Here is a 22281-nt window from a genome sequence, read left to right as displayed (position 1 = left end):
AAACAGAGGTCAAGAAATCAGATCTGAAAAATCAGAGGGAGGAGGGACCTGCCCCGTGTTTGGTACCAACAGTGGTGAGATGGCAAGACCTGAGAGGAAATGGGCCCTCAGTACATACAGGAAGAAAGTCCAGAGGCATAGGGGCTCACAGCTCACCAAAGGTTACCATGCCCCAAGCGTGGGATTGGGTACTGTAGAACTACTGCACCATTCGGCCTGGAACAGTTGATGTTTCAGCAGCAGTGGGTATAGGCAAATGACAAACGACCAGAGAGGACTTTCTAAAGTTTCAGCCATGGATCTCTGCACAACCCTAGGGTATCCCCAATGGCCAATAGATTTCCTACCAACAAGGAAGAAGGGATCTAGTTGATTTTTTAAAGTGCTACAGGGAGAATAGGAGATAGCTTCTTTGGGAAAATTTCCCTGGGTGCTCAATTCTCAAAAGGGTTCCGATAAAACCAATGGATAACATGGTATAATTCACCAGTCAAGGAAGTAAGCCCTATAAAATACCACTGAGCAATGATTGCAGAAATCTTGACAATGAGCAGGGAATGATGGCAGATTAAACACAACTTAATGATAACTTACATAATTTTTTTCTTTCAACAAAATATGTAATATTCACAAGTAGAGACTACTTTTTATGGTTGTTTGCATTCCACATCCAGAAGAAGCAAACCATAGATTTAGCTGCTCATGTCTGAGCCAAGGAATCATGCAACTGGGACAAGCTATTTTTATTTCGTTTAGACTAGCCAAACTGGCAATGTGGGACAGCAGAAGCAGTCCTAGATTTGAAGTCAGGGAACCTAGGTTTGAAACCCAGATTCCCTAATAGAACTTTGGGTAAATTGCTCACCCTTCTGATCCTTAGTGTTTTCTAGTCTATACAATACTATCTCCTACTTCATAGGAGGAGTATTAATTAAGATGACATATGGAAAAACACAACATGAATTTAATGTTAGTTTCTTTCTCTAAACTCTAATGAATGCCACTATTTTTTAACCACAGTTTTTCAAAAAATATGAATTGCCTTAATAGAGTAGTTGATATGCTTCAGTTAGAATGTCAGATTATTATGATATTTGGGAAGTTTCTGTCATCTAAGGGCTAAGTTCAGAGCAGCATTATTTGTAATAGCAAAGACTTGGAAACAACTTAAATGTACAACAACAGGGGAAGAGAAATATATCTGTATCTCTACAGTGTGTAATAGAGGTATCTATCTATACTATACAGCCATTAAAAATGAGGAAGATCTATATTTACTGACACTGAAAGATATTCATCATAAATTAAGTTAAAAAAGAAAGTAGTGGTAGTTATGTATAATATGATCTTGCTTTTGTTAAAACAATTGAACAGGACACACCCATCTCACACACACACACATATAAACACACCATACACACACACATATAAACACACCATACACACACACACACACACACACACACACTGTAAAGAAAGCAAAATGTCTGAAAGAATACCTAATAAACTGTCAACAGTGGTACTCTCTGGAAGGTGGATTGTGTGGGAGGGAACTTTTAATTTCCTATATTCATTAAAAAAAATTTACAGACAGGTGTTACTGTAAAAAAAAAATTCTTTTGTCCCAGTTTAGGGTCATGTTAACTTCCTTCTCCATAGTAGCACTTAGGACAAGAGAAAAAGTTACTGGGATTTCCCTGGTGGCACAGTGGTTAAGAATCCACCTGCCAATGCAGGGGACACAGGTTTGATCCCTGGGCCAGGAAGATCCCATGTGTCACGGAGCAACTAAGCCCGTGCGCCACAACTACTGAGCCTGCGCTCTAGAGCTTGCGAGCCACAACTACTGAGCCTGCGAGCCACAACTACTGAAGCCCGCACGCCTAGAGCCCGTGCTCCGCAACAAGAGAAGCCACCGCAATGAGAAGCCAGCGCACCTCAACGAAGATTAGCCCCTGCTCGCCGCAACTAGAGAAGGCCCCCAGCACAGACAAAAAAAAAAAGTTACCAATGACCCAGAAAGCAGAAATGAGGTAAAGTATTTGAGTGGTGTGTGTGTGAGTGGGACTGCAACACACAAGTCCATTTTGCTCTCACTAATTAATTAGCAAAATACGTAGAAGATGAGGTAGTAAAAAACTTTCTTAGATATGTGAATTATTTTTTTTCCCCTAGAGTGGATAGTGGAACAGGTTTTTTTTTGGTGGTTCTTCAACTGCATTTGTATTTTGCCATAGAAAACAAAGCAATGTAAAAGAAAGGGTTTTTATTTTTTTTTATTAAAGAAAATACTTGAATTGTCTTATACAACTAAATTAAGTATTTAAACAACATGAAAAGAGTGCCAGAGTCAGGACACGGTATTTATTTTACTGACTTGCCCCAACAGATAATAAATAGAGATTGATTTAATGGTGACCAAACACATTGAAAGTATCTACTAAAATGTGCCATAAGATGGCCAGTTGGGGATAACCACATCTAAAATGAGATCAAATCCTTGAGTCCGTTCCTTTTAGCAGAAATAATTAAAACCATCTTGGCAGAACCAAGTCTCTGCAAAACATACCAAATGTATGGATGGCTTCAAGAGAACGGAGAACCCACAAGCTTGAAGAAGGCTCCAGAGAGTTCTCTTCAGGATCGACAGGGTACTTGCATCATCCTGGTCCTCTGTATAAGTATCAATATTAGAGCACTGTGAATTTAGTAGTAAAGGGTCTTGAGTCCAGAGAAATCCTAAGGAGGTCAGCAAGACTGGCATATTATACAGTCAAATACTTACCAGTAAAATAACCACACTTACTTATAAAGGCTGATGATCTATGCAAGCTTCTGCTTTCAGGAAGAATTTCACTGAAACAATCCTGGAAGACAGGTGACTGGGCCTTTCGCATCTCCAGGAAATATAGTTTCATAATTTTCCTTTATAACCTAGCCCCAAATTTAATCAAGATAATTCATGTGTAAAGCACTGTGTCAGGTCTCTGGACTACGAGAAAGCCACATTCCTTGAGTTCAAGAGTTTATGATCTAGTTATAGAGAAGTATTTAATAACATCAGCAGCTAACACTTGAAGGCTTACTATGTACCAAGAACTTTCCACACTTTATCTCATTTAAACCAACAGTAAGCCTATAAGGTAGGTACTATCAGGCCCGGTCTACAGATGAGAAAACCAAGGTGCACAGAGGTTAAGTGATTTATTAAGTGATTTATTGTGGAACTGAGACTTGAATCCAGGCAGTTGATTCCCCTCTAGTAAGTTCTGTTACAGAGGTACAAGCAAAAGAGAAGCAAAGCACAAAAAATTAGATTATTTCAAATATAGGAGAGATTAAAGAAACTGCAAGGGGGAGGTCATACAGGCACAGCTGAGACAGAGAGCAAGGTGTAGTAAAAGAATGGAGAATAGGCTGGTTTATCAGTAAAAAGCGAAAAGAGAGAATGATGGCAAATAAGGCTGAGGAGAAAGCTTGAAGCCAGCTCATTAAGGGTTTTCAGTATTATGCTAAAGAAGTTTGGATTTCATTCTGTAGACTGCTGACGTGACAGGAACTCGAATAAAGAAGTGAAAAAGTTTCTTTTGTGTTAAGATTATTTTGGCAGAAATGATCTGGATGAATTGAAGTAGATGGAGATTAGTTGAAGAAAGATTTGTTTAAGTGGCTATAGAATTTGAACAACTGTCCTAGGCCAAACTGTCCAAGGCCTATTTGTCAAAGACATTCTTTTCTACATTGAGTGTTCTGAGACCTAGTTATGTGACTCTGGGAAAGTCAATAAGCCTTTGAGTCCTTGATTTCTTCATCTGGAAAATAGAAACACTGAACATGCTTTTAGATTTCACCCAGCTCTGAAATGTTACAAGTCTCATGAAAAATTTCTTCTTGAAATTTAATCTTGGGTGGTCTTAGTCTTTGGAACTGGGGCTTCTTTGTAGAAACCTTGAATGTGCTTCAAAATACATCCCAGCATTTTTTTTTCCCTGCTGGGAAAAGAACCAAAATTCTAAAAAAATAATACAGCATTATGCTTTCTATCTTTAATACAATTTATAAATAACTACTTTTATTTTGTTGCTGGGTAACTGTGACCCAGAAGAGTTGACTTTGCATAAAAGGAACCCACAGTCCACTAGTCTTGGTGTTTTTCCTATAATCTTCTCATACAGTGGTTAGAAGAGAGTTGATGGAAGAGTAACTCAAAATAATTTTTTCACCCATGTTATTGTTTTTAAAGACAGTCTGTTGCCTTTTCCTACAGTATTACCAAAGAGAAGAAAAGTGTTTCCTTCCCCTCTCTTAGAAGTTCAGTATTTAGTCAACCATTACAATTTCCAGTTGACCTATTTATTCATTAATGTTTATAGAAAAGAACTCTTCAAATACCTCTAATCTGTGTCATAAATCAGGGTAAGATTTGAATGGTGGAAAGGTAGGGTGACCAACTCATCCCTGTTTGCCTGGAACTTTCTCAATTATAGCACTGAAAGTCTCATGTCCCAGAAAAGCCCTGTCTCAGGCAAACCAGGATGGTTGGTCACCCTAAGAAGATGACGTTAAGGTCCAGAAGCCAAGAACACCCAAATCCTACCTTGTCTTAAACTCCCGACTCCGCATGAGGCTCCTGCAGAGGCCATGTAAAGGAGAGACAGCAGCAACGGGTAAATATAGTGTTTCATTTGATTACTAGTTATTATTAGGCTAGGTCACTCCTGATACTCCTAGAGAGAGTTACAGTAAAGCTGTGATGGAGCACACAGATAAGCCTAGAGACCAAAGGATTCTATATTGCTCCTTCAACCCAAACTTTAAAATCTTACAAGCTAAGAGGACTTTGGCCTGAAATAAAGTACAAACAGAAGAATGAAGCAAAGATGAAAGGGCTTAGGTCGATGTGCAAGGAAAAAAGGAAAGAAAAAGGAGAGCCTTGGCTCAGTATCTCTCTCCTAGTCCATGGAAACATGATGTAGAAGAGAGTGCCACATGTGTGTGGTCTTTTATTGCTGAGTGCCTCTTCTTATTGGTAAACATAGCCTAATCCATGTTCTGGAACATTAATAGCATCTCCCCCCGAAGGGGGAGCTAGGAGTGAGAGTGGAAGAAGAGAGGGGAGACATTCCCCTGGCACAATGCTAACAACAGAACTAAACCAAGAGGCGTGGAAGTGTCACTGTGTGAATATGTGAAACCTCTACAAGAAATTCATTTCTGAAATAAATTTTTAAATTCAAAGCTTATTTCAAAGTAATAGAAGCCTTTTTAGTTTCTTTAGTAGACAATTTATTTTGATAAACTTGCTCAATAACAAAAATACAAGTGAAGAAAATTATGTTCATTTTATACAGTTTGTATTAACAATTTGTTTTGAAACTATTAATCGAAAAATGTTATAACCAATTAGAAAACAATTCTTAATAAAGTTTGGGGCAATATACAGGCCTTGATGACAAACTTTAAAATCTCTTGAGGTGATATAACTAATAAGTCCTATGTAGGGAAGCCAACCTACACAGGTCACTTTTTTCCTTCATATATTTTTATCCTTCAAAAATTAGTTCTGAAAGACAGCTTACTGCTTTGAATTGTGAATGTAAATTTAATATTTTAAAGAAGATCAAAGTGGGTTGATAAAACAGTTACTACAATCAGAGTAACTGTGGCTAGTAGTCTTTTAATAAAGACAAAATAAATGCAACATGTTCCTCCCATGAAGCCCACGATGCAAAATAATAGCTAAGAGTAGTATATTCAAAGTTAGTTTCCAATACTTTTTCAGGGTCTTTCCTCTAAATCAATAGGTTGTATGTCACCAGGACTGTTCATTGTTTTACTTAAGAGATTAAACAGTGAATTCACAGAACATCAAGTGGGGATATCAAAGATTTAGGCAAAAGGGTAAAAACCAATGAAGTGTTTTGGTCATCTAGAACATTAAGAAGAAAAAAAAAAAGAGCCGTCCTTCAAAAACAAAACAAATGAAACGGAAAATAGGCTTATAAGAAGTAGAAGAGTCAGAAAAATTACATACACACATTAACAACATAGAACATGGATTACCTTTGGAAAGAATCATACTGAAATGTTTGCTTTTAATGAATTGAAGATTTTTCATGTTTACAGATGTTTAGGCATGTTCAATAGGAGCTTCCAAAACTTTCAAACTAATTAAGTCTTGTGCAAATAAAACCTATAAATATTTTTCAGCAGATTTTACAGTGATATTCTTAGGTATGAGAAGAATGCACACACTCTAAAAACAATGTAACAGACAAAAATTTGACAAATGATTGCACCATTTAACAGTGTTTTATATACAGTTTACAAGATATGATTTCCTGCTATAAATTAATACTGTACTATATAGTACTTATTATAGTGACCTTTTTAAAAGCAACTGCTGACAGTTGTCTATCTTTTCACTTACAGGATTTATAGAATTTTATCTGAATGAGTCCATTTCAATGTTTGGTCTGGAAGAGTACAAAGATCTGACTTCACATACTACTTGATGGGATGGTTTTAATCCTGGGTTAGAGTGCTGACTGGTTAGAGGGAGCTTTCCCCTATCAGCCCTTTGTGCACTGGACCTCCAAGACAATGATGAAATTAAAGACAATTTAATGGTTTGTGTAATAGATACAAATAAAACCGTAAATTCTGCAATCTTATATGCAATACCACTGTAAGTGAAAGACGTAAACAGTGGGGAAATTCTTAGCAGCTGAGAAACATTCTCTCCCCATGCTCATGATCCAGTTAAAAATATTTTGAGAAACTATTTACAATAAAATTCATCTTTTGGAAGAGAAAAGCTCTTGGTCATATCATAAGTTAATTTGAGCCATACTTTGCTAACCCTTTATTTCAGTGATATAATGGTGACAACCAAAGCTTTCCTTCAAAGTGATCCATTTGACTGAGGTCCAATCAGATCGCAATGGGAACTGCCGTCCCAAATGTCCATAGCACATGTCCAGTGGTATTCTTAGAGCTGACCAGACATCATAATACTTGGGGAAAATTAATCTCCCTCAGGCATTTCCTAGAGGTTTCTTTGGACTCTGGGAAGGAAATGTGTGACATGCCCCCAGCACACTCAAGGAACTCACCCCAGTGGTGGTCTACCTCTTACCTGACTCCTGAGTGAGCTGAAACACTGGGGTTTTCTTCCACAATAAAATACTGCTGAATTAGCAGTAAGATATGTGAATGTTAAACAAGCCAGTGTGAAACACATCAGGCTCCTCCATTTCATACCTTGAATATCTGAGGAGGCAGCCCCTTAAATGAAGTAATCATTTAAAAAACAACAACAGTGCATTCATTTCAGTTTGTGTGAAACAAGGGACCCTAACTCTTCTGATAGGGACGTTTCGGTTGCCGTTGCCATGAAAGACTCCATTGCCATGAAAAACCCTCCTGCCCCACATTTCAAACAGGAGATTATCTATTGTGTTCACCTGGAAAAACAACTAAGCACTGACATGAAGACATGGAGATGTGGAGAAGAGAAATACTATATTTTAAAACTATCTGTGGGCTCAAGGGTTAGCTGCAATGCTTCTTTCTGGAAGAAATGTAAAGCTGTGGGTTTAGTACAGCCCTTTAAAGTAAATGCAAAAATGTTAGCTTTTAGCAAACAAAGGCATATAGCATTTAAAGAAAATACTGTATTGCTCGGGTTTTTGGTAAAGGAGATTATTAATAATGCTTAGATGGAAAGAAACATAAATTTAATTTTTATGGCAGAGTGAAGTTAGTGTTATAAATAGCCAAAATATTGTAAATTGATATTACTAGTGAATTTTGTATTTATGTAAAGTTGTGTGCTTAAACATATAAAATGCTTTATTAATGTAACAGAACGAGCCAGTAGAAAAAGAGAACCTCTGTACAACAGACAACAGTTGCCAATAATTTAAATAGTGTCAGAATCCCCAAATTATACGGTTTGACATGATCTTACCTTTTACTATCATAAACAAATAAATTAACCCTACAAAGAATTTTAGCTTAACTTAAAATTGCACCTAGAAAGGTATGGGATTATTTGTACCTATTACAAAAACCTGTTAAAATCAAGGGCTGCTACAAAGAATGAGGTAAACTGAAGACTCTCTCCACTATGCAGCCTTCAGATAAATGGCTTTTTTTCTATTGAGTTCTAGGTTTGCACACCACAGTGTTTTGCTAGCAAAGCATTCAGAGTTCTCTTCCAGGAACTGTTTGCATGTGTGTGTATATAAATTTACACACACACATACACACACACACATATATACACACTGTATACTGCATCAGCAAAATATATATATTATATATATATTTATATAAATATAAGGAAAATTTCCCCCACCCAACCCCCCCGCCCCCCAACGACATGTTTCTTAGTGTTTGATTTTTTTTTTTTTTTTTTTTTTTGTACACAGAGAATAGGGAATTTCAGAATTTTTACATACATTTTAGCAAACGAGTTTTGATCTATTGGCTTCTTGGTGTGGTAATGCAATGGCAATCCATTCTGATGCCAAAGGCTCATACCATTACAAGGAAGCTGTGAACTCTAATTTCTTAGGAGGTGAGGCCAGCCCCACATGAACTTCTCTTGCATCCCTCTGGTCCGCCATGATTCATAAATACTTAGACTTATTTTTTCCTCCCTCAAATGAATCATTAGACGTTAAAAATGGAACAACAGAGTCACAAAGGGCCACATGCTTTTCAGTATAAAGCATTCTCCTTCACTAGGTTGCTATCACAGTGCAGACCTGACTGCCTGAATATGCTCAGGAGATTTAGGCAATATTGTCTGTATTTGGTTATGGAAAAGGCTCTCCTTATTTTTTGTTTTTAAATCCAAAGTGCATAGTGAGAACAAATCAAAGCATTTTTTTTTCTTTTCAGCATCAGTGTCATCTAAGCATCTTCCTATGCGAGGACTACTCAGATGCCTTGCCTTTGTCCTCCCCACCCTCCAAAAATAAAAAAATAAAATAAAATTAAAAATAATAAGAGTCAAGCAATTCAGACATTCATCAGCCTGGTAAACAAACTTTGCCGGCAAATAGAAGTCCTACTATTGTAAAGAAAATTGATAAGACAAAAAGTACATATGATGACCCAACTACTGTGTTGTTGGGTAATTTATATGGTTGACCTCCGACTTCATTGATGTAAAATCCTATTGGAAATATTAGGGCAGCCATACAGAAAAGGATCACTGTAAAACAAACCAGAACACAACATTAGTAACATGGTTTGGTGATTAAGAAAACAATGAAAATTTGGCACAAAGGAAGTTTATAAGAAGGGTTGTGGATTGATGACATGGTCAAATCTGTTACAACATGGGTCACTTATCAAAAGATTTGTGTATACTACAGATCCCCAAAGCCTAACAATTAAATACAGTAAAAGTTAGCTTAGCCTTTTACATAGTTTTGAATATCAGCATTAAGGAAGGCCTCCAAACCTACTAAGTACTCGTATATACAATTCCTGACCATTTAAAGTAGTGACTAAGGGCTCTGGCTAGTGTCAGACAGGGGCTAAGTTCTGGCTCTACTACTTACTAATGGTGTAATCTTAGGCTTCTGAAATTCTGAAAATGGGTAAGTATATAGTACAAGGATAAACAAAACAATGTCAAGTCCTCCGCACAGTGACAGGCTGATAGTAAGTGCTGAATAAATGCTGTATATTATTATTATCCTAGCATTATTTTGCCAATTCTCTGCTCTCTCAGTTGGTACTAGCTATAAGGAATTGAGAAAAGGTGCATACAAATATAAATACTATTTATCTTACTCTGATTTAAAATCAGCTAGTGGAAAGAACCACGGACTTCTGGGATGAGGAGCAAATTGTCAAATTGGTTATCTCTCATCATGGACAACGTTCCAAAAAAAAAAAAAAATCTCCCAGGTTTCTGACTACAGAGTTTAAAGTGGGGGAGAGTGGGGAAATCTTTTGAGTTTTGTATGCAAACACAATGAGATATATTATTTGCTAAAATGCTTCTAGAAAGATATCAGAAAACCCAGTGTCTGGGCAGAAGTAATTCCACAGTTGGCTGTTTTAGGAAACCATGTGCTCCCCTGTGCTACCAAAGAAACACTCGTCTTAGGGAACACAAATTACCTACAGATAGGCTGGCGTTTCCAAGAAAATATTTTATGCTTTTTGAAAGCATGTTGGTCAAATGTTCATAGTCTTTCAAATTTCTTTGAAGGCAGAAACATTTCTTCAGTGTGATGTCATTCTATAGTCATTCCCAATATTAACTGAATGAGAAAACTTTTCTCAGTTAAACCCATCCCTAGCAATACGGACAGAGTCCTGGATAAATATACCAGCTGACACTTGTCCTAAATTATTTTTGTGTTACTCAATCTACAAAATTTAATAGGAGAGTCCTGAAAAAGCCAGTTAGGAATATTTCCTGGAAGGAAGCTCCAGAAATGCTGTAAAAAGTAACATTTTCTTAAGTAATACACCAGCTTAAGAAACACACCAGCACTCTCGTTTGCTTTGCACCATTTAGGTGGATTATTTTATATTAAGCAGACATAGAATCTGTTTCATTTTGGGCATATGACCACACCAAATAATGTTACATAAGCAGATTTAGATTCTTTTGGATACCTACTACAGAACAAATGAAAAATTCACGTATTCAGTATTACATATTTTGGCCTTTCTGTTGTATAGTTAGCAATAAATAACTTTATTACTGCTGCCAGTGCCCCCTGATCTGTGGTATCTGTCACCAATCTCTAATGGTTCTTATGCCTTAATATGGTTTGGTAAGCAAAATGAAACCACAATCTAAATAGCTATAGACAATCTAATAAAAACAATGGGAAAACATTATTGTCTTAAAAACAATTTGTTCTTTAATGTGGATTAATCTCTAACCTCAAGAAACACTAAAATAATTTAGAAGTCCTTAAAAGATATGCAGATATTACTGTTGTTCATTCTGTTAATTGATGTGCCAACTTAATTCCTATCCTTTCCTATTTTCTACTGTAAAATAAAAATCTATCTTTTATAATGGAGTAATCATTTAATGACTATATTTAAAGCAGGGTTTAATATTTTACAAGTGTTAAATATTTTCCAAATTGGTTAGGAAAAGCTTAATCAAATTTTAAGGAAGCAATGAACTTCTAATTCTATCCAATATTTGTTTTTAATCCAAGGAATCTAGTTCTCTATCCTGGGGAGATTTAATGTTGGTGGGTGAGGTTTTTTTGTTTTTGTTTTCCTGTTTTTTGTGGGTTTTTTTTAGCTATTGAGACCTGTGAAGTTACTTTAGATCTTAAAATACTGTTATTGGTGAAAATACATATCAACTTTTGACAATTAAGTTCTGGGTCCTAAATAAATAAGTCTGTAAAGACATAACTTCATATCCTGTATAGCATAGATTTCTTGGTGGTGAAAGTCAATCAGGTGTACTGGTAGACAAGTAAATTAGGGTGGCAAAAGCAAGGGCAAGAGTCAGACTTGAAGAAAAAGGCACAGCTTTGTCACCCTTGCCCCCATAGGTGAGCCCCCTCATGTGTGGCTCTCCTTTGAGCATTTCCACCGTGTAAATCCATCAGAAAATGTTAGCTTGTATTCTTACCAAACTATAGCTTAACTGGAATAGAAGTGCATAAAATAGAGATGAAGTACATTGTCAAAGGCTGAATGGAAACACTAGGGGGAGCCCAATCCCTCTTATGACTACCACCCCAGTAAACTAGCTCTGGGAATGCAGCTCTATGCTTCCTTAGATGACATCAACACCAAGATATATTGTTGAACGAAAAAACCAAGGTACAGAATAGTATAAATAGAATAAATATGTATTTATAGAACACTCACACATATACATATATGTTTCTATGCATAGAACACCACTGGTAGGAAACCCCAGAAACTGGTGAGAATGGTTGCTTCCAGGAAAGGAGTATCGGACGACTGGGAGACAGGGCCACAAATGAGACTTACTTTTCACTTGGTGACCCTTTCATAGGCTTTGAATTATGTATCATGCACATATTATTTTAAAAAGTTAAATTATTTAAAATGGAAAATAAAGGAAAAACATTCTGCATTTCAAGGTAGCTATATATTAAATATGTACTTAAATATTTTCTCTTGAAGAGAAATGAAAAACAAGATAATCAAGTTCTTTCCCTTTATTGGGTCATAAGAACCAATGGCTCATGTGAGCACCTTAATGCTTTTCTCTAACTCATATTACTTTGCTAAATAATATTTCAGATTTTTGGTATTCAGAGCACATGCACTCCCAAATTTCAACTAAATCCAGAAACTAAATCCTTCTTCTTTGATTTTATTTTACTCCTAAAGAGTGAATTCTAAAGAGTGGATAAGTAACTCTATCTGTGAGTAAAGATTCTCTTTAAATTCCTCATCAATACCCTTTAATTTAGTAGCACTGTCTCTATAGCTGCCTCTAGACCCTACTATTTAGAAAAGAACTGTCTCAGGAGGTCTGTTTGACCTCAAAAAAGATCAACTTGTTTCACATTTCTTAACAAGGATGGAGAAGCCTTTTTATGTCAACTGCAACTTGATCTAACTTTTAAAGTTAAGGGAGAAATAGAGACAAAAATAAAACAACAGATCCAGAAACATATACATTCTCTAAAGAGAGTTTCACAGAGAGATAGGGAGAAACAGAGACTCATGAACTGATATCCCTATCCTATGATCTTTAAGAATAAACTGAGTTTTAACATTAATAGGGATACATGGGATTATGCCTTAGCCCTGTGATATAAGTTCTACACGACAATATCAGGTGAAAGTAAGCTGTGTTATAATATTCATTTTTTGAAAACTTAAGAAAACCTGAGATGATTATAAGACACTGAATTAGAAATTAAATCCCATAGTATTTGGCACAGGGATAGTTATCCTGTTCTTTAGAGCAGGGTTTCTCAACAGGGCCCTATTGCCATTTGGGGCCAGATGAGTCTTTGTTGTGGAGGCTGTTCTGTGCATTTGCACGCTGTTTGGCAGCATCCCTGGACTCCACTCACTACACGCCAGGAGCATCCCCTTAGTTGTGACAATCAAAAATGTTTCCAGGCTTTGACAAATGTTCCCTGGGGGACAAACCTGCTTTAGAAAGAAGCAAGCAGAATTACAGAAATCTTTCCTTTGAGCATTTTTGTTGCTTTTAGCTTGGGAAAAGCCTGCGTTGTGTTCTGAAATTAAACCAGTTTTGCAAAGTACAAGAGAATGTGTAATATATGAATATTATCACACCCTTGGGCATAGCTTAAATGGCATAAGAAATGTTGAGAAACGATTATTAAATAACCAAATGTGTTGATTTTTCAATGGTCACACCACGACTTACGGTAGAAACTCAAATCAATGATATTAAAAAGCAAATCACCACCTTAAACTAATTTGTATTTCTGTATATTTTCTTCTAGATTTATCTTTATTTGACAGAAGATACCAATACCTTTAAGAAGAGGAAGACTCAGGTTAGTGGTAGCTCTGAGTCACAGACCTGGAACACTTATGTCACAATGTGAGCAAAAATAAAATTCATTAAAATAGCACATTATACAAAGCAATTAAGGTTTGGATGTCCTGGTCTTATGGTGAGAATTCTGAAGAGCTGATGGGACCGCGTAGAGTCTATCTGATGGCCGTATGCAAGTGGTGCCCTTTGATGATTAGAGAGTCCTTATTACTGAGTCTTGATTCCAGGGTGAGGGCCTTCTAGACAAATTTAGTTAGCACAGGTTACTTACTTCCAGTGAATGCTATCCATCGAGCATATTTTGTGGCTTCTCTTCGCCAGTGGGAAGCCACCAGCAAACCACATGTGACAGTCAATGAAATGATTCCCATGATGATAAAAAACAGTGTGGTGACCCACTCTGGGGGAAGCCGAGGTGGGATGCATGTCCGGTCTCGTCCATGGATTGTTTGACACTGTCGCACAAGGCCCACAGTGAGTGCTCCTGGAGAGATGCAAAACGTGGGAGTAGTTTAGTGGGTTTGGCACACCCAGGGAATTGTCCCTACCAACACCCCTTTAGTCCTTTTCTCTCTGAGTGGGTCATTCAAGCACTGAATTCCACTGAGTCCTATTCTTCAGCATCCTGCTGTAGTCCACTATGTAGTAATACTTTGTTTAAGGTACAAAGTGAACTTAAAAAAAAAAAAAAAAACCTCACAAGTCATAGAAGGCAATTCATTCAGTCATTTATTAAATACTTTTCTGGGTACTTGTGTCTGGCACTGTTCTAGGCTCCAGGAAAATAACAGTGAACAAGAGAAATGAGGTTCCTGCTCTTGCTGAGATTACCATACTAGCAAAAAGAATTGGAACTTTTCTATTCCCAGATCCAAGACTCAAATGTATATGATGTTATTTTGGCTGAGGAGAAACACACGTTTTAAAAATCTGAAGGCAATCTTGAAATATGTCTAAGTGTAATACATAAATAAAATTAAATAATGGATTAAATACTGGAACAAATATATTTTATTAAACTTAAAAGGTCTAAGAAAATTACAATATAAGTACTTTTCCACTAAATTCAAGAAAATGCTGGAAAAACTAGTAGGTTCACCCCATTTGGTAAGTTCAACAATTTCTGTACGATGTACAAATGCTCACAGTGCCAAATCATTACTAGTATGCTTCAGCAGAAAAGCATAAAGGCATCGGTGCTAATTTTTAAAGTGCCCCCTCTTCCATTTAAATAAATGAAAGTGGTTTTTGTAAAACATCAAGTGCTATTTTTAAACAAACATGTTCTCATGTCAAACCCAAGGAACCTCTCTATCAAATTTGGGGTGAATTAATTTACAGAAACCTAGATAAGGAAGATGAAAGAATTGTTATTTTATCCTTTTCCCCAGTATGAAGAACAATTAAAATGTTACTTTTGAGTAAAAGTTGCTTGCTTCCCCCTTTAAAGGCAACTGCAAATGGGAAAACAGTTGCCAAAAATACAAGAAAAGAAATTTCTGGAGCCACTGAAAACAACAGATTTCTGCATCTTTTATTGGTCTTATTTTCTCATTATGAACAACAACAACTACAACAAAAAGACATTAACCTCAAAATCATAGCACCTGCCATGAACAAGTGCCTTTTTTGAGGACAGTCAGTAAAATTCCCAGAGGCATTTTGGGAAGCTGCCCTTGGTGGGAGAAGACAGACCAGGGCTGGACCTGTACATACAGATGTATATGTGGGCAGGTGCGGCTGTTGGAGGGAGGGGGCTTTCCCGCAACATGCCTTTGCCATTCATACATTTGTAGAAATAAGCAATGTGTTCAAAGAAAATGAAGAGAAAAGTCAGTTCTGCTCTCAGAATTGAGTTGTGGTCTTTTTTCCTCTAATGCTAACTCTGACTATAACTTTTCAAAAGAGTGGAAGACGATAACGCAAACAAGTTGTACCTTTTTCTCTCAAATCATCTAATAATTAGGCCCTTCTTGTGACCTCCGCATAGGTGCAAACAGCATTATAATTACAGGATCATCGCCAGCAAGATGGAGGCAGATGAGTGGCAGGAGAGGGATAGAAAGTGAGCAAACTGTTCACAGTAAGTAATGCCACACTATCCCTCCTCCTAGCTGCTGTTTGGAGTGGAGTGATTCCACAGGCCAGAGAAGTAAATCAGTTCTCAAAGTTTTTGACAGTCACTAACACTTTTAGTATCATGGTAATTGCTTGAAACCAGAAAAGGGGCGACAATAGGGGTGAGTAGGTACCAGGGAGTTGCATAATTGTTCTTAAAATGAAACATTAAAAAGTTTCCTTGAAAAGAAAACTTGAGGGAGAGGGCGCGCCTTATTATGATAAGGCATTTTATGGTAATTTTGGAAATAAAGAAGGCATTCACAGCAGTGCTCAAGCTCTTCTAACAGGAAACCACTCCTGATCACTCAGCAAAAGTCTTCTAACAAATTACCCTCTGTAGTCACTATCTCATTTATAAAAGCTATCAGTACTGTGAGAATAGACAACAGGCAATGAAAGACCCTCTGGCAAAATTCAATATTATGGGTTCTGATTATAGTAACAATTCTCTTCACAAATTTAAAATACAAAGAAACTTTCATTGGTAACTCTATAAATAGCTAGGGGACTGAGATTTACTTTTTTTTTTTTTTTTAATAGATTTATTTATTTATTTTTGGCTGCGTTGGGTCTTCGTTGCTGCACGCAGGCTTTCTCTAGTTGCGGAGAGCCGGGGTTACTCTTTGTTGCGGTGCGCGGGCTTCTCATTGCGGTGGCTTCTCTTGTTGTGGAGCACGGACTCTAGGCGCGCGGGCTCAGTAGTTGTGGCTCGCGGGCTCTAGAGCACAGGCTCAGTAGTTGTGGCGCACGAGCTTAGTTGCTCCGCGGCATGTGGGATCTTCCAGGACCAGGGCTTGAACTCGTGTGCCCTGCACTGGCAGGCAGATTCTTAACTACTGCGCCACCAGGGAAGTCCTGAGATTTACATTTGAGAATTATTTTTTGCTGGCAAATATTTGAAGTTGTAGGTTCAATAAACCATAACTAAAACATTTCTCCTTCAAAATATTTTTGAGTATCCTTATGTTGCCTCGTTTACTTTCCATTTATGGACATGGCAAGGAGGGCTCAAATTTAACTTCCTGTGCCTATAGGTTGTTAAGCTTTCTGAGTAGGATTGCTTTTTCCTCCTCTCCTGGCTGGCACACCACACCAAGTGAATACAAAGAGAACAAGTAAGAAAATGAAAATTATACCTATACTTTCTACAAATCAATGGAAATAACCTGACAGATGTTCCGCTGTAAAAGAAGAGTTACACGTCTGTATTTACGAAAGTCCTTATCACCACAAATCAAGACCAAATATTCAACAGCTACATTCTGGAAGAAAAGAAAGCTAATGCTAACTAACAAGAAGGTGTACTGTATATAAGAAAATCAATTCATAAATATTTTATTGAGTGTCTCTTATGTGCTCACATTTTTGTAGTGGTCTGAGATTATAAAACTAATACTGTCACACTTTCAGTGAAAATAGAGTTTTCTTAAATTATGCAAAGGCTAGTGCAAACAGTGGTTGGTCAACACTGTCGCTAAAATCCATTTTCTTAAGATTCTACGGCAATATAATTTATATCAGAGTTACATATTTTCCATAAGCTGTCTGGGTGTAGGGATCTGCAAGGGTAACTGTGCTGCTACCATTGAATCTTGTAAATTCAGGTAACTGTTAGTACCCAAACTTTCACCAGGTCTTTAAATTTCATCTTTTACCTCAAAGAATTATCTCCTGCCTGTAGATTCAAATCTATCACTCACATTGACTAGCCAAGATCCTTTACATCCTCCAAATTCTCTGAACACATTTAGACTGTATCACATAATCGTGCACTTGATTTTAAGGTAACTTCTTTTAACCCCAAACAGAAAATGAGCTTTTCAGGAGGGAACTGAACCTTCTGCTTCATTGGAAACCCTTAGAATGGCCTGCAGCAGTGGGCACAAAGCAGGAATTAATAAACATTTGGTGAACTTAAATGAATTAAAAACAAGCTAAATTTAAAAATCATGCTGCATTAACTAGGTTCTCCTATAGAACTGTCTCAGTTTGATTTGTTGAAGCACACTAAATTAAGCATAAATTCAGCCATTCACTAATTTTTATTTTATCCAACAGGTCTTTTGCCTCTTGAAGGGGCCTGTAATTCCATTTTCCAAATAGCCAATCCATCTTTACCCTGCAGCTATTTCCTAGGTAACCAGTCTAGCCAAATAAAAACTTGCACACAATAGGAAAAAGGAAAACCAACTAGGAACTATAGCATCACACATGCCTCTTAGTATCTCACCTGTGTATCAAAACACAGAAAAGGAAGTCATAATGAATCTTACCCTGTTAAGTGGGGAATCTTAACTAAAGAGGCTTTTGACACCCATCATCTACAGATCCAGACACTGCTGAAATGATTTAACACAGTCTGAGCCTGTCTGTTGCCACAATGAGGATGATTACAAGGCATGTCATCACTACACGTAAAAGCTGTGTCACGGAAAATCTGAAACACAGTAATTGTAATGCAGAAAGGCACACATTCCCGCCAGTCTGTCAGAGCACATCATATGCAGTAACTGCTCACTAAACTGACCACGGAGAGGGTTTTCCAATATAGGGCTGAATTTGAACAAAATCGTGAAGTTAACATTTGCTATTGCCCTCTCCCATCTCTCCCTTGAGTTTTCTTCCTCCTCATGTTCTCTTCCTCTCAGGGGGCTCTCTTCGTTAGCTGTAGGTATTGTGAACTGGCCCACCCAATCCCTACAACTGATGTGGATCTCCTAGTCTACTTTCTCCCTGGGGATATAAAAATCTAATCTTGGCAAGCTATCCTACTGGTAACACAAACCAAACACGTTACCACAGAAGTCTTAATGACTGATAAAGGCTTAACATATTGCCCTTTCCAAGAGCATCTGTAGTTAAGTAAGGGACAATATTCCAACTTAACTGAATTATAGAGTTTCAGGTTTCAGTGACAGGTTGGCTGAGGAAATTTAGGAGAACCTGGAGGCAGGTGAGAAGGGGCCTGGTAGGGGGCCCCAGTGTAGGCAGTGACACATACCTTCCGGTGTAAGTCATACCCTGGCAGCTCACACTTTAAATGAGTAGAAGAACAAGCACAGAAAATAATAGTCTATAGGTAACTTAAAGACTTCACATATTTAATTTTTTTCCTCCAGAAGCACTGCTAGTGATGATTATTATTTTTTTAAAAACATCTTTATTGAAGTATAATTGCCTTACAATGGTGTGTTAGCTTCTGCTTTATAACCAAGTGAATCAGTTATACGTATACAATATGTTCCCATATCTCTTCCCTCTTGCATCTCCCTCCCTCCCACCCTCCCCATCCCACCCCTCTAGGTGGTCACAAAGCACCGAGCTGGTCTCCCTGTGCTATGCGGCTGCTTCCCACTAGCTATCTATTTTACATTTGGTAGTGTATATATGTCCATGACACTCTCTCACCCTGTCACTTCTCACCCCTCCCCCTCCCCATATCCTCAAGTCCATTCTCTAGTAGGTCTGTGTCTTTATTCCCGTCTTGCCACTAGGTTCTTCATGGCCTTTTTTTTTTTTTTCCTTAGATTCCGTATATATGTGTTAGCATACTGTATTTGTTTTTCTCTTTCTGACTTACTTCACTCTGTATGACAGACTCTAACTCCATCCACCTCATTACAAATACCTCCATTTCATTTCTTTTTATGGCTGAGTAATATTCCATTGTATATATGTGCCACATCTTCTTTATCCATTCATCCGATGATGGACACTTAGGTTGCTTCCATGTCCTGGCTATTGTAAATAGAGCTGCAATGAACATTTTGGTACATGACTCTTTTTGAACTATGGTTTTCTCAGGGTATATATATGCCCAGCAGTGGGATTGCTGGGTCGTATGGTAGTTCTATTTGTAGTTTTTTAAGGAACCTCCATAGATGATTATTTTTTTTATCAGCTGTGATTTCTGGGTTCTACCTTAAGATGAGGGTGCTTATAAATAGTGAACTGGCCAAAAAGAGTCAACACGTAAAACGAGGAAACTTAATGAACCATACATAGGCAATGTCTGAAAACCCGAGTAACATAATAGGTTTATTAGGCCAGTCACTAGTGTCCACTATAGTAACAGTGTCCATTCCTGTTACTTCCACCTGTTCTTATACCTCCCTGGCACTTCCTGGCACTGGCCGCTATTTTCTCCCCATCCATCACTTTCCTATTGTCTTCACTTCTTTCCTTAACCAGCGTAGAGCCCTTGATCCATCATATTACCACCTAACTTCTATCCTTTCGCTGCACCCACCTGGCAAAAACCATAACCCTGATTCAATATAAGTTTTGCCCCTCCTGCACTTACCTCCAGTATGCTGAATGCTGATGAAGAAAATCATACTTCAGAGCAGAGGCGTGCCACTAGAAATTCCTAAGTTTCTATCTCATGACCATCACCACTACCCAGAAGCTAATTAGATTTCCCTAATTCAGCGCTTCCCCATTCTCTACTGTGGCCATTCCAAGTCTGCTGCACTCTCCCTCAATATGAGAACCATTCACCACCCCTATCACTTAAGTAGGTGCCTGTGTCTGTTACTTTTCAGAAAAGATAGAGGCCATCAGACAGCAACCCCTCAACTGTCCACCATCAAAACTTATGAATTTATCTGCACACACTTGTTCTTTCATCCTATTGATCTCTCTCCCTTTGTTTTGGATCCCATTCCCTCTCACTTTCTTTGGGAGCTTGCCCAACTTATTATTTTCTTTCTCTTCTGGATTGCAAAATTGTTTGAATAAGCTTAAGTCTTCCCTATTTTTTTTAAACTGTTTTTTATTTTATTTTATTTTTTGGCTGCACCGCGCGGCGTGTGGGATCCTAGCTCCCTGACCAGGGATAGAACCTGCGCCCCTTGCGTTAGATGCGTGGAGTCTTAACCACTGGATTGCCAGAGAAGTCCCCTAAGTCTCCCTTATCATAAAACAAAACTATCCCATCACGTCAAGCCATCCTCTGGTATCGACATGTTTGTGTTTCTGTCCGCTCCGCCTAGTATCCTTTGTCCCCTACCCTGTCAAGAGTCCCTGTCCCCACTTCCCAGAGTCTTGTTCACTCTTTAATCTACTGCAGCTTGGCTTTTACCCCAACCGCCCCACTGACACAGCTCTTGCCAGGCTCACTCATTCCATACTGCTGACTCTAATGGGCATTTCTAAGTCCTTTCCTTAATATTTTAGCAGCATCTGCTACAGCTTCTTCAAACACATTTCCTTTGGTTTTGGTGACTCCATGTTCTATTTATTTTCCTCATGACTCTTTAGTTTTTCTTTCTCTGTCTTTTTTCACAGACACCTTTTTCTCTGCTATGCGTTAAAATTTGGCATTCTTTAGGGGGTCTTTGTTGGATCTGGTTTTTCTTCTACACACTCTCTCTCCTCTAAGTCCAAATGGCCTACAAAGGTCTGGATGATATTGCTTTTTTTTCTTTTTTTACATTTGATGCTCAAATTCTTAAATTAACTCTTAAATCATCTCTAACACACACACACACACACCCAGGCCTTTGTATATGCCGTTCCCTCTGCCTAAACTACTCTTCCAAACTTCTTCTGCTGGTTTCTACCTATGATTCAGAACTCCAGTCACAGCTTAGAAGTCACTTCTGGGAAGTCTTCCTCGACAAGCTTACGCTCCCATTCTGGGCTGACTGCTTCTCTATGCCTCCATGGCCCGGATCAAAGCATTATAACTGTCCCTCTATTGAACTAGAGGGGGTGGTGGGAAATCCCAAATTTGTAGCCAGTAGGTCAGAAGTGCCCCGCCCCCCAAACTTGTGGCAGTGTCTGAATTAGAGGCAACCTTGTGGAGGACAGAGCCCTTAATTTGTGGGATCTGTGATAACTCTAGGTGGCCAGTGTCAGAATTGAAGTGTATAGCAGTGTACTCAGTTGGAGTTAGAATACATACATTTATACAAAAACTTGTACATGAATGTTCATAGCATTATTCATAATAGCAAGAAAAGGGTAAACAACCCAAATGGCCATCAACCGATAAACAAAATCCATACAATAGAATACCATTCAGAAAAATTTTTTTAAGTACTGATACAAGCTGCAATATGGATGAACCCTATGTTAAGTGAAAAAAGCCAGACACAAAAGGCTACATATTGTATTATTCCATTTATATGAAATATACAGAATAGGTAAATCCACAGAGACAGAGACATTAGTGGATGCCAGGGGATGCGGGAGGAGGAATTAGGAAGTTTGGGGTTTCTTTTTCCTGGGGTGATGCAAATACTCTGGAATTAGATATTGGCAATGGCCACATACCACTGTGAATATACTAAAAATCACTGAATTGTACAGTTTAAAATGGTGGATTTTATCTCAAATGAAACCCAACAGCTTAGATTTACCAACTTAATTTCAACAGTGTATCAAAATTTTTGCCCCAATATCCCTCTATTCTCTCCCCTTCTTTTGTAAAATTACATCTTTATACATTATAAGCCCATCAACACAATTTTATAATTACTGCTTTATTTTAAAGAGAAAAGAATTACTAGCAAAAAGATATTTACACTGACTTTTTTTTTAAACATCTTTATTGGAGTATAATTGCTTTACAATGGTGTGTTAGTTTCTGCTGTATAACAAAGTGAATCAGCTATACGTATACATATATC

The 22281-nt window shown here is 37.8% G+C and overlaps 1 protein-coding gene across 1 annotated transcript in view; it reads right to left on the bottom strand.

The window, feature by feature from the left end:
- Nucleotides 1–8391: 8391 nt before the first annotated feature.
- The window catches only part of MOSMO (modulator of smoothened), a 55794-nt gene continuing 41904 nt past the window's right edge, over nt 8392–22281 (bottom strand). Inside the window, exons 2-3 of the mRNA XM_068523798.1 lie at nt 13797–14009; nt 8392–9226 (exon numbers count right to left, since the gene is read on the bottom strand). Coding sequence (XP_068379899.1) covers nt 9042–9226; nt 13797–14009 — 398 coding nt within the window. The 3' untranslated portion in view covers nt 8392–9041. The remainder of the gene's footprint in view (nt 9227–13796; nt 14010–22281) is intronic.

Source organism: Eschrichtius robustus, chromosome 16 (assembly GCF_028021215.1).
Source record: "Eschrichtius robustus isolate mEscRob2 chromosome 16, mEscRob2.pri, whole genome shotgun sequence".
Lineage (NCBI taxonomy): Eukaryota > Metazoa > Chordata > Mammalia > Artiodactyla > Eschrichtiidae > Eschrichtius > Eschrichtius robustus.
Note: the sequence above shows the minus strand (reverse complement) of the source record. Positions and strands in the feature narration are given on the sequence as shown.